This window comes from Myiozetetes cayanensis, unplaced genomic scaffold, assembly GCF_022539395.1.
Source record: "Myiozetetes cayanensis isolate MyiCay16 unplaced genomic scaffold, myiCay2020 scf3, whole genome shotgun sequence".
NCBI lineage: Eukaryota > Metazoa > Chordata > Aves > Passeriformes > Tyrannidae > Myiozetetes > Myiozetetes cayanensis.
The window spans coordinates 20,495,739-20,512,507 of NW_026087521.1; the positions used below are offsets into that span (position 1 = coordinate 20,495,739).

At 36.1% G+C, this 16,769-nt stretch overlaps 1 protein-coding gene across 4 annotated transcripts in view; it reads left to right on the plus strand.

Annotated features, from left to right (window-relative positions):
* The window catches only part of GRM8 (glutamate metabotropic receptor 8), a 328,250-nt gene that overhangs the window by 137,291 nt on the left and 174,190 nt on the right, over window positions 1-16,769 (plus strand). For all 4 annotated transcript variants that reach the window (XM_050325237.1, XM_050325236.1, XM_050325239.1 and 1 more), the window contains 3 exons: window positions 11,425-11,560; window positions 12,041-12,195; window positions 13,152-13,289. In XM_050325237.1, the coding sequence (XP_050181194.1) occupies window positions 11,425-11,560; window positions 12,041-12,195; window positions 13,152-13,289 (429 nt within the window). The remainder of the gene's footprint in view (window positions 1-11,424; window positions 11,561-12,040; window positions 12,196-13,151; window positions 13,290-16,769) is intronic.

A 16,769-nucleotide genomic window follows, 5' to 3' on the forward strand; every position in this document is an offset into this window, starting at 1 on the left:
TTGGACCACCTGAGCTGGGACCAAAGCACCTTCACAGCAGGCAGCTCCAGTGAGACAACAGGTGCCCTGCTTGACTCCCTACACCCACTCACACAATCAGACAAGGTTTCCTTACCTTTCATACCCTGGCAGTCTAAGTGTGTGAAAGTCTAGGGTAGTTGGCTCCTGCTGTATCTCTCAGTGCCTGGTCACTCGGCTGCCCCATAGGTCCCTGTGCCCTTTGTTCAAAGGGCAACATCAGTTCTTGGCCCCTTGCCCTGGATTTCCATGCCCCAGAGCTCGATTTGCAGCTTGCACTGCAGGTGAACACAGAGCTACCTGCACTAAATCTATGTACACAGATAGTAACTTTCATCCAAGAACAAGCAAGCACCTTTTCAGCATTTATTATACTCCAGAATTAAAACTATTTCAATGCTTTTACTCTTGTCCTAATGTTTCTACACTGCTGTTACATGCCTTAAAGCATATTAACACATGTTCAGTTTGCAAGGTCTTCTTCGATTTCATGCGTAGCTCTTCTGTACACTTTTCCACTGCTTCCTTCAGCTGTGAATTCTCAGGCCCACTGCACGTCTCCTGGTTAGTCACCTTTGACCCACTGCCTTTTTTTCTCTAGGGCTTTATGAATTCAGCTAATCCTTTATCCCAGCACGCTTTGAGAAATGACCAATTAGCTAATCCACTCATTCCTGGGTTTCTCAAGGGATATTTTATCACTTGGTATTAAATGCAGAGACACCAGGCTCCTCTGGTTGACTTTGTTCTCTGATTCAGATCTCACAAAACAGTGCTGTAGACTTTCTTAATGCTACAGAATCTGTGTGGCCAGCTTTAATTCAATTACATTTTTAAAATTAGGTAGCCTTCTGTAGGTTTATTTACATGGAAGACTGCAGAATCACTAATACATTCCCATATTTTAACTCCCGTGTTGCAAAAGAAGTATTGTTCCTGTTTAATATTACTGTATTTTCAACTGATGTAAAGAAATATAAAGACCTGAAGCAATATATAAGACTTAGCTTCATTAACTCAATTTTTTATTACCCTCAATGGTAAGAAGTCAGCAGATAAAATTCCTTAATATTTTTAGATCCTAATGGTGTTTTACCCAAGTGTCCAACTCTCAAAGTACTTTAAAGTCAATAAATACAGTTAGGTACTAACAACAAAATAGATATATGAATTAAAAATATGTAACTTGCAGCCTAGATACCTAACTAAGTAAACCAACCTTCCTAATTTTTAATGTAACTTGATTACAAAACTTAATAATGTAACAAGTTGTTGTGTTTGGAAGAATGAGGAGGTGAATGTCTGGTTTTGATGAAAGAGGTGTAAACAGGCTGAATTGTTTACAAACTGAAGTTAGAAACATTAAACATTAAACTGATTTAAAGGGACTTTTTTCAGTAGTGAGGATTATAAATAATATGAGCAAATTCTGCAGGGGCGTGTCACGCCCTTAATACCTTGAAGTTGCTATTTTTTTAGCTATATACACTTCAGCTCTGATGGAAACCAACTGGTTTCAGACATTTCAGGATAACAATCTTTGACTCACTACACACGGAATCACTCAGAAATTGTATTTCCATTACATTGAAAATTCTGATATTGAAAAAAATTTGAAACACATACTGAAATTTTTTTTGTGACATTTCAGAATTCTACAGAGAAAATAAAACATTTACTTCCCAAGTGTTTAATGTCAGTAATGCTAGCATGTCATCGTGTACTGAGTTAAAAAATAAAAAAGCTCAAAATGATGCATTAGAAATAAAAAAATTAAATTGTATCTTAATTTTTAATATTTAATATTTAATATTTAATATTTAATTAAAATAATAAAAGAAAAATTTTAACCACTATGTCATTTCATTCTTTCAAATTTTGTCTAGCAATTCCAAAATATTTAATTTTAAATTATTATTATTACTTTTCCAAAGGTAATAATAATACTTTTATTATTATTACCTTTCCAAAAGCTATATTAGGCTTTTGAAAAATATTCTGATCACCCTTAAATGTGGAAGAGGCCAAGGTAGATGATAATTGTCCCTTTGGGTCTGAAAATCTTTTCTTTTTTAGTCTAATCCATGAACAGAGCTGCATATGGTGTCACCTCTGTAAGATAATCATAACTTAAAAGAACTTCATCTTGTTCCTGCCTGGCTGAAACTATCATGGCTCTTGATGAAATTTCCATGAAAGTGGACAAGGCTCCCTGAGCACAAGGTTGCAAGTGAGCACCTGAATAATGTTATCATGGGCTTAACTTCAGTGTAGGCATGCTATGTAGAGAATTTATGCAGTAAACCTCATTATTTCCATGTGCATCTCCATTTTGTTGTAAGAGACTGTAAATCTACATAATATTTAGTTTCTGGGGATTTGCTTTACCTACAAGATTCCCTGTCAGAACTGATCCGTTCTCGATTTTCATTGCAAATTTGTTCTTATAATTTCATATAGAGAAAACCACAGAATTTCCTTTTCCCAGTTTTGGACAAAAATTAGCTGACAGTTGTTTTTTGAGGTTATTTTTTCCAACTTCAAATTTGGGACTCTTTTTTGAATGTCATTTTCAAGCTCAAACATCAGTAGTAAAACTCAGACTTATCTTCATCAAAGTTAAGTAATTCATTCTATGCAAACTATTTTGATAGTTCACATTATAAGAAAATAAATATGGATGACTAGAGATAACCTAATATAAATAACACATCCTAAATTTTAAGAACAATTTCCTGAACTAGACTGTATGGTTACAGAAATACACGAAGAAAGATGAGAATTGATTTTGCTACATAGAAAAAAAATAGAATGGTTGTTTTTGGTTGTGTTTTGTTTTTCTTTTTTAATCCAGTGAATACAAGAAATCTGTGATTATTTTATGACCACAAAAAAGAAGAATGTCTTTATGTATAAAAAAAGACCAAGAACTCTCAGAATGAGAACATTAATCACAGCTGCTGTTTTTCTTAGAAGGCATGATTAAAAGTCAGGTTCCACTGCCTATGTACAGCATTTCAGTTCAAAGGAGGCGACTGAATGCAATCTCTGAACACCATGATAGCATTAAGAAGCATGCAAGGGAGAAGTAGGATACCAGCCTAGTATAGAAATAAGGCAACCCAGGGCAACTTAACTGAAAACTTTTTATTTGATTCTTTTGTATCACTGGTAAAATATTTAAAATAAACAGGGTGGAGAATGGAATAACAAACAGTTAATCCAAAGAGCACTGTAGGGAGCAAAGTATGCTGAAAGAAGAAAGGTTATATTTATTTAGAAAAGAATGTTTTAGCAAAATCCAGCCCTCCTTGTGGTGGACTTTCTTTTCCTGTTTAAACATAGTTAGTTACAAGGAACACTGTAAGCTCCTGTGTCATCTTCATGATGCTCTATAAACCACTGGAGACTGTGACTTGGGACCTATACCTGGAGATGAGCTGACAGTTTTTATTCCTGACCCACCTTCAGAATTTTTTGAATTGTCTATTTGCATCTCAACTCCCTAAAATATCAAATCCAGATCTTTTCAACCACTCAGTCCCATTAACACAGGGAATTTTAGAAAAATGGAGGAAAGAATTAAGGCCATATTCAAGCAAATTTACTTTTGGAGAAAAATACTTCAAGTAACCACAGGCCAGGCTTTGAGTTCATGCTACTAATTTGATATAAACCAGACCTGATGTTACTTTAAAATCTGTTTGAAAATATTTTAGAATTTATAAAATTTCATTTTGTAACCTAAGTTTTCCAGATCTTTAGCAAAAAACCACCAAAAATAAAGGAAGTCTCCTTTCTTCATTAAAGGTATACCTGGCATGTATCCAGAAAACAGAAAATAGCAGTAATTGTGGATTTTTTTTTTTTTTTTTTTGTATTGTACCTCTGCAAGTTCTAAATCCACAACTATGAAGAACAATGCTTCCCCAGAGGGAAATATTCATACCCACTGTGATGATATTAAAAGACATATTTGTGAAAGCATTGACCAGTAAATATAAGTGGAGGCCAATTTCAATGACATCTTTTTGGCCACAGATTGTTTTGAAGTTTGACTGGGCATTCCATGTCCTTTCTGAAGTAGTTATCCAGTGATTTACTGTGGAGAGGAAAAATCCTCTCTCACAACCTTCCGGAATTCATTATTTTCAGCCTTTTTTTTTGGCTGGCTGTGTGTTTTTTACCCATTCATAAACATCTTCACTACAGATGAATTTTTCTTTTAGCCTCTCACTTTCAAGACTGTGAAAGTTGGCTTTCATTTACACAAATAGCACTAAAAAGTCAAAGGATGAAAAATGTGTACTTTGTGGGTTGGTTTTTTTTTTTTCTGAAAGTGAAAAAAAAATCTGTAGGTTTGGTGATGGTGAAAATATCCCTTGCAGTTATTTTCCATCGATGCTGGTGTTAGGAATATGTAGTGATACAGTTGGAACTGTTTCTTCTGGGGGGAACCAAAAAAAGGAAGAAAAAATGAAAAGTGAATATTTTACTGTTCAGAATGAAAGTGTAAAATAGCAGATTTCTCTTACTTCATGTCACCTTAGAAACTGATTCTGATGACTGAAGCCAATAGCCAGTGGTCTCATAAGGAGGCAGAGCTGGTTTTTTCTCTCTTCCTTTTCTATTTTAGAATTAGCATCTGCTTTGCCCATGATGTAAGGATCTTTGTGAGCACATGTGTTTGTGAAATATGCATGGCTGTATGCCTGTGAATGTACATGTAGGGATGTGAAAAATGGGTTTATAAAATGGGTTTATAAGACACAACAATAAACCTTTGCTAAAAAGCCTTTTCTAGAACACTAAAGTAAACAAGAGTGATTTTGATATCCTAGAGGATGTTAGTTTTGAGTAGAAAAGCTCATGACTTTTGCTGACATATTAGTGAAAAAGTATCATTGACTTGCTAGTGCAATAAAAACATGTTTGTCATAAATATTAAGGGATTTTTAGGAAATAAGTTTTACTTAAGTAAAGGAATTAAGACACCAGTATATGGGCTTGAAATGCAGAGTTGTTTTGTCTGTTCAAAGGTTATAACAAAATCCTTCATCCTCCATTATACTTTAGGGTATTGGATACTAAGTGCTGCTTTTGTCCATTCAGAATGCATTATTGTTTAAAATCCCTGTTTTTTAAAAATTACTTTCTTTCTATTACCTTGTATAAAAAAGTAGTAACACTATTGGTTGAAGAATGTCTTTGCAAAAGTAAGTTAGTGAATTTTTTGATGAGGTATTTGGTGAGCTTCTGAGGAAATGCAAAGCCACAAGGGTTTAGGTTATTTCCATACTGCAGTTAATTTGTGATTGCAAAAAAGGAGGTGCATTGGAGTGAGATTTTATTTAACTAGATTTGGACATGAATAGCAGTGATGTTACCATGGCATGGACTTCCATGGAGGAACAGAGCCTGCTGAATGATCAGGTTCTTACTCATAAAGCTAAGCTATCCTGAAGTCCATATAGCTGAATCAGTAATCATATGATCTCTTGGGGGGAGTTAAGTGAAGGTAACTGTGGAAAAAATGCATAGCTGGATTCAGACCTCCCAGGTGTAGGACTTTGATATTATAGACACATTTAATTGTGAAGAATTATTGCTGAGAAATTTGATCTTCAACCTGTAATTATATCTTCCTAGGTGTCACTCCCTGTTGACTCATACTCTAGAAATTTTTCTCATATTCCTCATATTTTTTCCTCATATTCTTCTGCTTCATGTCATACTGTCAGAAGTGTGCAGTGTCCAGTCGGACAGAGGCTCTGTCTGCCTGTGACAGCACCCTGTGGGCCTCACAGGAATTTCTCACTGATGCTTCTTCTGAGTCTCTGACATGTGTTCCCCTACTTGGAAGAGGAACTTCAAATATTTCTGTAATGTCTTTTTGAAACTTTCCACAGGCCTACATTAAAATTTTTTTGGCCTAATGACCAGTCACATACAATTCATATTAAAAAAAGGAATACTTGAAGGCAGTTGAGAAATTCCTGCAAGGTAGGACTGGATCCCAGATATGCCCTGGCTGTTTATCTTGAGCTTTTTCAGGAACAATGTGATTTATGATGAAATAATCGACTTGCAGTGATGTTTACTGAGTCAGTGAGGTATACTTCCTTATGCTAAGAAATAGATAGCTTGTCAAAGCAAGTGCATAACTTGATCCCTTCCCTATTACAATGCTAAGGCTAGTGTTATGTTTATGTGGGGAAACAAAATAGTTAAGAGGGTAAACTGGTTCCAAGTAGTATGGCTGTGGGCCCAGCACTGATCCCACTTGAACTGAAAACAGTCTTCAGCTTTTTTGATACAAAGGCAGTACCCTTTCTTGCGTAACCTACTAAGGTGATCCATAATGTAGCAGGGAGTCCTAGCTGGAGTGGGAGACAATGTGGTCCTTGTATTTGCATTTATCTTCATCGTTCACTTTTTTCTTCAGGAAATTCATTTGTTAGTGCAAATTTTCTACCAAGTCTGTCTGATATTTTCCAAATACACATTCAGTGTCAATTCAATTCAACTTTGACATCCAACTTCACACAGTTGAGTATTTAATGGTTTACAAGCAGCATGGCGTATTGTGACCTCAAAACCCCTGGGAGTAATAATTAGTATTTATTATTATAAATTCATTGCATTTATTATTATAAATTCATCAATTTATAATGAATTATTACCTGCCAAAATTATGCAGGTACTACATGTACTTTCCCCCACCCCACCACTGGAAGAATCAGTGTTGTAAGAGCACCAAAAAAATTAAAAAAAGTGTATTTTATCCATTGTACTGGCAATATCTTCAAAATCTCTCTCTTTTTTTTTTTTTCTCCTTTTTTTTTTTTTTGTTTTTGTTTTTGTTTTGTTTTGTTTTTTTGTTTGGTGATAACGTGTTTCCTACAAGCTCTGTTACACAGAGCTTACCACCTGTAAACAAACCAAACCTAGCCTGGAAGAATTTGTTTAAGATGTAATTTTTATCAAAATGGAGAAAAAGACTCAGAAAAATGTTGTTGTAGATCAGGTCTGGTTAAAACTCCATTTTTAAAAACACCTGAGTTATCAGCTGCTAACCACGGTGTAGAGCAGCTCAGTTGAGCCCCTGATCACAAGTAAGGCAGTTCCTGCCATGAGCCTGATTTCCAGCTCCCACCTCTACTCTCCTTCTCTTTATCATTGCCTGGCCCCAGGTGCTGGATATCGCACTTGATAGGTGCTAGACAGAAGAGAGATGGACACTTGTCATCACTGACACAATACAGTTCATATTAACTGTTTTCTTCCTCAAATCAAGCTCTGGGATGACTGAGAATGACCTTAGCTTTACAGATCTGAGAACAAGCAAAAGAGGCTTAGCACAGTTTGCTGCTAAGACTTTTATTTTTCCCCAGAGTAGCTGAAGAACTACTTTCCATCAGTGGCCTCTTAATGTCTTTGAAATGTGTGACAGATGCAAACTCTTAATTTCTTCTCCTATGTCATATATGAGTTAGGGAATGGGTACAATAGGAGTGGGTAAATTACTGTTCTCCATAGTAGAGCTACCTGAAGTGAGTATGTCTGGCTGGCTTCGTTCTTGGTCTCAATAACAGCTTTTAGTGCAGTGCCCTCTGAAGCCTTATCATAGGTCCTTTTAATTGACGGGGCTTAAACATATAACTTTGTTCTCTGTAAGAAGAAAGTTACCTCTCATTTCCTCTTACAAATGTTAGATTTATCATCATTTTGGCCAAGAAAAATTTAGACCAATGTATTTTTTTTAAGTACATCCCCAGACAATAGAGGATAACAAACACTTTAAAAACCAGCCACAGAGACAAGCTGTCATCATGCCAAATCAGTCAGAAATGCTGACAGAGTGAAATGTGTAGACGCTATTTGTTCTTATGATTCAGAGCCATAAATTCTCCAGGGACATTAGATGTCTGAACCACCTGCCCTTTGGCACCTCTGCAGCAAATGGTAAATCCACTGATATCATGTATGAGAGATCTGTTTTCAAAGCCTATTTCTTCTTGATTTGGGGAAGTCTCTTTTCACACTTCATAAGATAAATCCTTACTGCTGGCCTTAAAACTTGTCCTTTTAGTACCTCAGCTACCTATTTTGGAAGAATAATTATTCCTTATTCAGTTTGCTGGCACAGAGGAATCCTTTACTTAGGCACTTATCTCTCTCTGTGTCTGGGCACTTAGCCCAGGCTGTAGATTTCAAAGGCAGCAGAGTGCCAAGAGGTTAGACACTGTAATGTTGTGAGTACCTGTGTGGATCTAGCATTTCATCATTAGCTGAAAGTCGATACCCTTTGACCAACAGTTGTATATGCAATATATAGGTAAGGACGTATACAAGGTGGGTTTTCTGTTGGAGATAACCTACACAATCAATTATAAATGTACCAACAAGGCCGAAGTGCATTTCATTTTGTTCCTAGTAGTACTTAACACATTCTTCAATGCAGAGATGCTGAGGTACACAGTACACAGTACAGTCATGGATGAACTTGCTGCTGCAGTGATGGAAGGGTGTTTCTTCTACAGTATTTTCATGCAAATAGTCTTTTTAGATACTGCAGTATTTCTTTGCTTGATAGCCGTTTCACACAGATTGCAGATGGCTGTATGTAGTTTATTATATATATGCATTTTGTAATATTTGCATTTAATTTTTATGTGGATAGAATGATTTTTTTTTTTCATAAGGGCCTTTGTATGAGCAGAAGTAGTTGAAAAATGCACTCTCAAAATATATGTGGTAACAAATTATTCATTTATGTCATTTTTTAGGATCTGTGTTACTTTTTGTGCTGAAGGACTCTGGGGACGTCTGAGAGCTTGGCTTTTTTTTCTAGTTTTTCTTTTTTTAACAATGAATTGCTGATTGTTTCATTTATAGTATATCTGCTAAATATTTCTCTTACATTTCTGCCCTGTTACTTGGGAAAGAACTGCATTAAAGGGCTTTTTGTGTGTCTATCACTATAGCCTAATATCAGTTTAGATAATTGGCTAAAGCTTTTCACAGTAGAGTGTCCATCTTTTCATTACTGGAAATACAAAAATACCACGTGAGTATGAGGATCACCTGCTGTAAAGGCTTATTTGTTGTTATTGGCAAATTAGTTGTACATCATGGGGAATCAAGATGATCATAAAAATATGAAGAAATTTAATGCCAGAAAAAGGCTCTATATTCCATTTTAAAGCAGATGATTATTTATGTTTATTGTTACACTATTTGTAGATGGTGAAGAACTATGGACAAACAATTTTTGTTAGAAATGGCAGATGCTCTGACTTGCAAATATTTCTTTCACATAAAGCAGGGAAGAATTCAGGACAAACCTATGCTGTAGAATGAATTTTCAATCTAACAAAATAATAATGTAACATCGCAAGTAATTGATGTCTAACTGAAAAAGGTGACATGTTTGCCTGTGACTACAACTGTCTGGATGTAATTTGAAAGTTGTTATTTTTACACTGGCAGTTGATAATTCTATGCGTCTTTTATGCCATATCTAAATCTCTACCTTGCCTTTTTTTGCTTAAAGATTAAATACATTAAGCTTAAGAAAGCTTACACAAGGGACCTCAGTAAAGTCTTCATGTAAGTCTACATCCCACACTTCACCTGGCTGGACCCTTGTTTTTGTTCAAATCCTATCACTGACAGTGTGCATCAATCTAATAAGTGAAGTGCTTTGGAAAAACAGAAGATTGACATTTTGATAGGGGGACAATACTGCTGAAAGTGTTGGAAAGCCTCCCCACACATGACATAACCATCTAACTGTGACTTTAGTTGAATAATAACTGTTAATACATAGTAATGTATGTGCCTCAAATGATCTTATACATCAGAAAATAATACCAACATTTATTAAAAATAGAACATCTCTTTTAAAACACCTTCTTATTCACACTGAAGGCAATCCTCAGTGTAGAATTATTTAGATGCAGAGATGCAAAATTTATATTTTGCTTTGGTTTTGTCTAGTAACATGCCACTTTTTGTTAAAGTTAACATTATCTCATTTTCTTAGTTTTCTGGGTTTATTAATTATTAGATTCTTCACAAGAAGAATCTTTATGCTTGGAATAACAATGGGCAAGGACAAATATTTTTGGAAGAATGAGACAATAGTTCTTAACGAAAAAATAATTAAAATAGTCAAATCAGCAAACAATAATAGATCATCTATGGTATAGGAAGCTGCTGCCAATATGGACTCAGTGATTCAATAAAAAGGCTGAAGGAATTTTTCTCCTTGCATGCTCAAACACAGATAACAGTATTGTAACTGGGAAGTAGAGATTCCCTTGAACTCGTGTATGAAAGCTGTTAGAAATCACTAAGTTTCTGTAGAAATTTGGCCCTTTTGTTCCTGACAGGTAAAATATAAAGACTTCAATTAGCACTTTCCTCCCTCTGTCAGGAAGAGATATAAAAAATATAATCTCTAAGTTTGTGTTCATTTGCTGATTAGTAATTTAGGATATTCAGTGACAACCTCCTAAATAATTAAGACAACTTAATTAAGAATGTCATAATAACAATTAAAAGTGTATGTATTTTTCATAAGAAAACATTGCAAATTCTCTATGTTGTGCTCTCTGCTGAGAAAGCAAAGGCGTATGACTGTACCTGGTACCAAAGAGCCACATTATGAACAACTTCTTCAGCAGAGAAAGAGGAGAGGCAGACACTGATCTCTTCTCTGTGGTGACCAGTGACAGAACCCAAGAGAATGGCCTGAAATTGTGTCAGGGGAGATTTAGGTTGGATATTAGTAAAAGGTTCCTCACCCAGAGGGTGGTTGGGCACTGGAACTCCCTAGGGAAGTGGTCACAGCACCAAGCCTGACAGAGTTCAAGAAGCATTTGCACAATACTCTCAGTTACATGATGTGACTCTTGGGGATGGTCCTGTGCAAGGCCAGGAGTTGAATTTGATGATCCTTGTGGGTGCCTTCCAACTCAGCGTGTTCCATGATTCTGTGAACATAAGGTAACTATAGAATTATGGCTCTGTGGTTCAATACAATGCTGTGGCAAGACTAGGTTCTCAGATGCCATGAGTTAGGTAGGTCTGTGGAACTCAGTCCAGCTGAGCCAGAGTGTGGTGCTTGACAATATACCTCAGAATTCTGTTTAAAAATATATTTAAAAAATAAATAACAGGTAATTGTGTTGTAATCTTTAAGGCAAATGTGCAGGTAAGTATAGTGAATATTTCAAAATACACAGATAATTTTCCTTTGGCTGTGCTGCTGTATCTCAGATTAGCACCCTTTCTCTCTTTACCTGCCTGGTTAACTGTGGATTATCTGAGGTGTGGATATTTAGTGTGTTAAAATTATTTTCCTTTTCTTTTTTTTTATATCCTTTTAATTTTTCTTAGGAGGTGTTTGCATTGCTCAGTCACTCAAAATCCCTCGGGAACCCAGACCAGGAGAATTTGAAAAGATCATCAAGCGCTTGTTGGAAACTCCAAATGCTCGAGCGGTGATCATGTTTGCGAATGAAGATGATATTAGGTGCCTGTTTCTTAATGTTGTGTATTGAAGATGTTTCTTCTTCACAAAGATGCTTGGTTGGCTGGTACAGAAGAGAGTAATAAAGGAGTTTCAAATTCAATCCCATGTAAAAATTCTTGGAAATCTGATGATAAGAAATTGAGTTGTAATTATACCATGTGCTAGTCATTTATTCTGTGTAGTTCTGACTTATTCCTAGCTCCTAAGAGTTCAGTGCCAATAAATTGTTATTTGGTGACTGAAGAGGAAGAAACAAATAAGAATACTAGAAAATACTGCTAAAGATGAAACAAATTGACTTGTATAGTATTGTATCTTGAGTTTTTTTACAGCTGTTGTTGAATATGCTTTAGACTGTGAAAACTATTGATGACTTGATTAGTGTAAGGTTACTTATGCATAGCCAAAATAAATGCTGGGGGTTCTCAGGTTCTTTGTAAATGTAGCTTGTTTAATTAGTCATTTGTTGTTTTTTTACAGGCGAATACTGGAAGCAGCAAAAAAAGCTAATCAGTCTGGACATTTCCTCTGGATTGGCTCAGATAGCTGGGGGTCAAAAATTTCCCCAGTTCAGCAACAGGAGGAGATTGCAGAAGGAGCAGTAACCATTCTACCCAAAAGAACATCAATAGATGGTAGGGACACATATGGCACAAACCCCTTGTTTTCTGCCAATGTTCAAGTATCATAGGTCTCTTTAAAAAATAATCAAAAAATCATGTAGTCCTTGATTACAGGGTAATCAGGAAAAACTTTCCAACTAAGTAACTTGAGTGGGCCTCATCCAACAATCATTTAATATTTCTGTTGAGATGAGGAGATGCTGAATCTGCAATTAGGCAATCTTATAATTGTATACTAATTAGGACATCTAGGGTTGAGAGCTTTTTACCATAGCCTGGTGTTTTTTTGGGACAAATAAGGAGAGCATTGGATGGATGATAATGAGTCAGCTTATTCTCTGGGGAGGGCATCAATCTATGCCCTGCTTTCCTCTGCTATACTTACTTTAAGAAGCCACTAAATTAACTAAGATTCAGACTTGGTGGATGAAGTAGAAGTTGATTTGAAGCACCTTATTCCTGTGGGAGTACTGGACATAGTAATATCACTTAGTGTCTCGTTAAGTGCACTAAACTGGTAAATCATTAGAAAAAGTGAGCACTACTGATGTTACGTGGAGAATTTAGCCACAGGGAGATATTTGTAAAGAGCTTAATCCAGGTGGGATGTGTTAATCATGATTTGATTATGACTGCTGGATTGTAGGGGTAAACCTGGAGATCAGGTTTCAGAAGGAATCTTTACTCTCTCATCTGGTGTCATTAGATAAATAAATAGAAACAGAAGTATAGGTGTTCTGGAAGTCCTCTAGTTCTATGAAGAAGTACCCCATTATCTTAAGTGGTCTTGAAATTAAATCTAATCCTTAGATTAGATTAATCTACTATGCTCCTAAAGTATCTTATAGTAGTTTGTATCTAAAGCTTTTTCTGGTTCTTAGATTTATACAAAATCTGCTATTGTCTTTAAATTACTATTTTTATACAGTATCATATTTTAATGCTTCTTTCCTTTCTCTTGAATGTAGGATTTGATAGATATTTTCGGAGCAGAACACTTGCTAACAATCGAAGAAATGTCTGGTTTGCAGAATTTTGGGAGGAGAACTTTGGATGCAAGTTAGGATCACATGGAAAAAGAAATAGCAATATCAAGAAATGCACAGGTAACTGTGAAAGTAAAACATTATCTGTAAATTGTTCATAGGAGTGCAGGAAAAAAACTGCTTTCTTTTCATTACTTTTCTGGCTCCCTTCAATTCTCCGATGCATATTGCTGAGCTGTAAGAAAAGTGTGACATTTTTTCTTAAACCTGAAGAAAAAATTCATGGACAATGTAAAAGAAATCTAGTACTTAATTTGCACAAATCCAGTGGCGGTACACATTTTGTTAAAGACCTGTGGCAGTGGTTCAATTCCATTCATGTTTTCAATGACCTCCTCTCTGATCCTATCTGTAGTTGTCAATATGAATTTTTTTTTTAGCAAATGGGCGCATCACAGTAATTCTCATGTTGTTATCCTTGAAGTATAGACAGTGAAAATTAAATTTCTATTTAAACTATTGAGGTCTTGATGATAGGTCAAGTCTTGAACTCCTTATTTAGTTTACAAACTGTGTTTGAGGATGGAGTAAAACGGAAATCAATATGTTCTTATTACTTATCCTCATGTGTAAAAAACAGAATTCTATATCATATTATAAAAGTGAAAGCCTTTATAAAGTTTGAGCAAAAACTCTAAGTAATTGTCACTAGTTTTCACAAACCTGCTAGCTCAGGCATCAAATTGTCATAACAGCTAATACAGCAGTCATATCAGTAGCTGAGTTTGATCTTATATTTTCTTGCTGCTACTTGGAAAGTTTATTACAAGAGTGTTACCTTCTGTGACTACAGCAGATTGCCTTCTTGTGTAGATACTTTTACCTAATGTCAGGGCTCCCAGTGTTATTTCCTTAATTACTGCCACCACCCCCAGCATTACTGGTTGTGACCACCCTCTCTGTTATTAGTGGCAGCAGCAATAGACAATTTTCTGCGCTTTGTACATAAGTCATCTGTGATGTGCCTTGATTTTCCTGGCAGTCTCTTCTTTCACTAATTAATACTCTTCACATGGAAGATGAACTTTTTCGTTCACTGGCTGTCCCGAGATTTCTGGCTACCTGGTGACACTTTCACAAAGCCTTTGTTACAGAGGTGCTCTTCCAAACTTTCTGCACACCAGCACCCCTCTTCTCCTGGCTTTGTCACACTGTGCAGTATCCAAGCACAAGCATTCCTGCACTTTCTGAACCATCAGATTTATTGTATATGTACTGTGCCATGAATTCAAACACCGCACTGGGCTTCTCAATGATTAGATAAATCTCACAGAAATATCAGAGCCAATGTTTGCACTCCCTCATTTCAGCAGTGCCTTGTCTTCTGCCTTTTACCACTTCACCAAAAAGAAAAAAAAAAAAAAGGGTAATATTCACTTCCTCACTGAGCTAAATGATAGCTCATTACTCCAGTCCTTTACTTCTTGGCCCTGATTCATATAGCAGTAAGTCATGGCTGGGTAGTTCGTGTCTGTGTTTTGGTTTTACTATTTTAAGTAGGAAATAGATTTTTTTTTTTAAGTTCTTCAGGTGGAATGAGTGGTGTATGTGCTGTAGTTTGTGAAGCTCTAAATGTTACCACAGATGGTTGTATGACTTGTCTCAGTCTTATCACATCTGTCAAATTAAATTACCATGTGAAAAGTAGTGTATAAAATGTATAGGCTATATCTTGATAGATCCAAAATAATTTCTGACTGAAAAAGATATCCATATATTTTATGAAACAAAATTGTAGTGTGTCCTCTGTGCCTGAAAATAGAAAGAAAACATATTTTCTGCGCCCGGGAAGTTAACATGATATCAAGTGGTGGGATGAAGACATGGGCGGTCTCATATGTTGGTTGCACATGTATTTTCACCCACAGGGGAAAAAACTATGAATTCTTCTGCAAGAGCACTTACAAGTGATAGGACTTTTGACTAAAACCAGTTAAAAGTGGTTTACCACAGTAGAAAAGACACTTGAACAGTAGCAGACCTGAATCAAGCTGGTGATTCGTCATGATTGCTATGGTTATCTAACTCAAATTTAAAGGTTTGGGCAACAAAAATAACCAAAATATGTTCATTTTAAGTAAACTAAATCAAGAGATTTTGGGGGGGGGGGATGACACAAGACAGTTCAAAATAAACCTCTTGTGATTTAAGAAAAATGTTAGATGGAGAATGGGGGAATGACCTCAGGCCAGCATAGACCCAGGTAATTACAAATGGCATCCTGACACACCCCAGTTCATTTATTAGGGTCTTCCATGCACAAAACAGAGGCAGCAATTAAATCCTGGCTGGTTCTTCATGCCACAGACATGTGTACTATGTATACAGTGTACTATGATCTTCTATGTCTGCTAAAGATTAAATATCCCACTCCTGAAATTGTCTTTCCCTTGAGAAGATAGAGGTTTACTTCATGACCAGTTCTGCTCTGAAATAATGGTGGTGAATGAAAGAAATTAATGAATCCCCAAATTTCAATATGAATATAAGAGATGTTACATGTAGTTATTTATAACTTAATATTGAAACCTTGAACCTTGGCCTATCGCAGTTGCCATTTGTCCTTCCAGTGGGTTTTCTCTGTCATTTTATGTGCAGTTTCAGATCAGTTCTTAAAAAGAATATGCAGGTGACTGCATACAGGAACAGATTACCCAGGGAGGTTGTGGAGTTTCCCTCACTGGAGATATTCAAGAACTGTCTGGATACAGTCCTGTTCCATGTGCTCTAGGATGACTCTGCTTGAGTCATCTCTGCTTGAGCAGGGAGGTTAGACTCAGACCCCTTGTGGTGCCTTCCAACCTTACCTATTCTGTGATTAGATGAATCTGTATTCACATCTCTAGTTGAGGACTTGAAGACTGAACTTAAAAGCACCATTGATCCTGATTTTCCCATATTTTTATCTGGGCACAGCAGGCAATAAGATTCTTTCTGTTTTTTGCCCACCAATCCAATTTGTGTATCGTGTTCCCGTCTCTAGAAGCGTTCAAGAGGCTTCTAGGTGTGGCACTTGGTGGTATGGTTCAGGGGTAATTGTGATGGTATGAGGTTGACAGCTGGTCTAGATGACCTTGGAGATCCTTCTAGCCTTGAATGATTCTGTGGTTGTGTGATGTCAGTAGGCAGTAGTACACTGAAAGATATCCAAAAGCTTGAGAAACAACCATAATCTGAAAATCTTCCTCTCCAATAATATTAAAAGGCAAATTAATAGGTATAAAGTTTTCTCAAGCTGGAGATGGGTTTTATTATGCCTTCCTGTTTATCTCACTTAGGAGGTATTTGAATCTTTTTCTCATATAACATTTGTAATTCCCAACAACAATAAAACGGATATCCCTATTCTATCTATTTAGTCTATTTAGCTTTAAATTTTTACTAGCTACAGTGAGGATGCTACTGATCTAATCCAATTTCAAGCTTTTTTTTTTTTTTTCCTGTGAAGATACTACAAAATGCTTAGTAGTGAAAAACCTTTCTCTCTTTTCTTTTCCATGTAAAATCAACAGTGTTTTTAGCATTGGAAGTCCTGAAGGG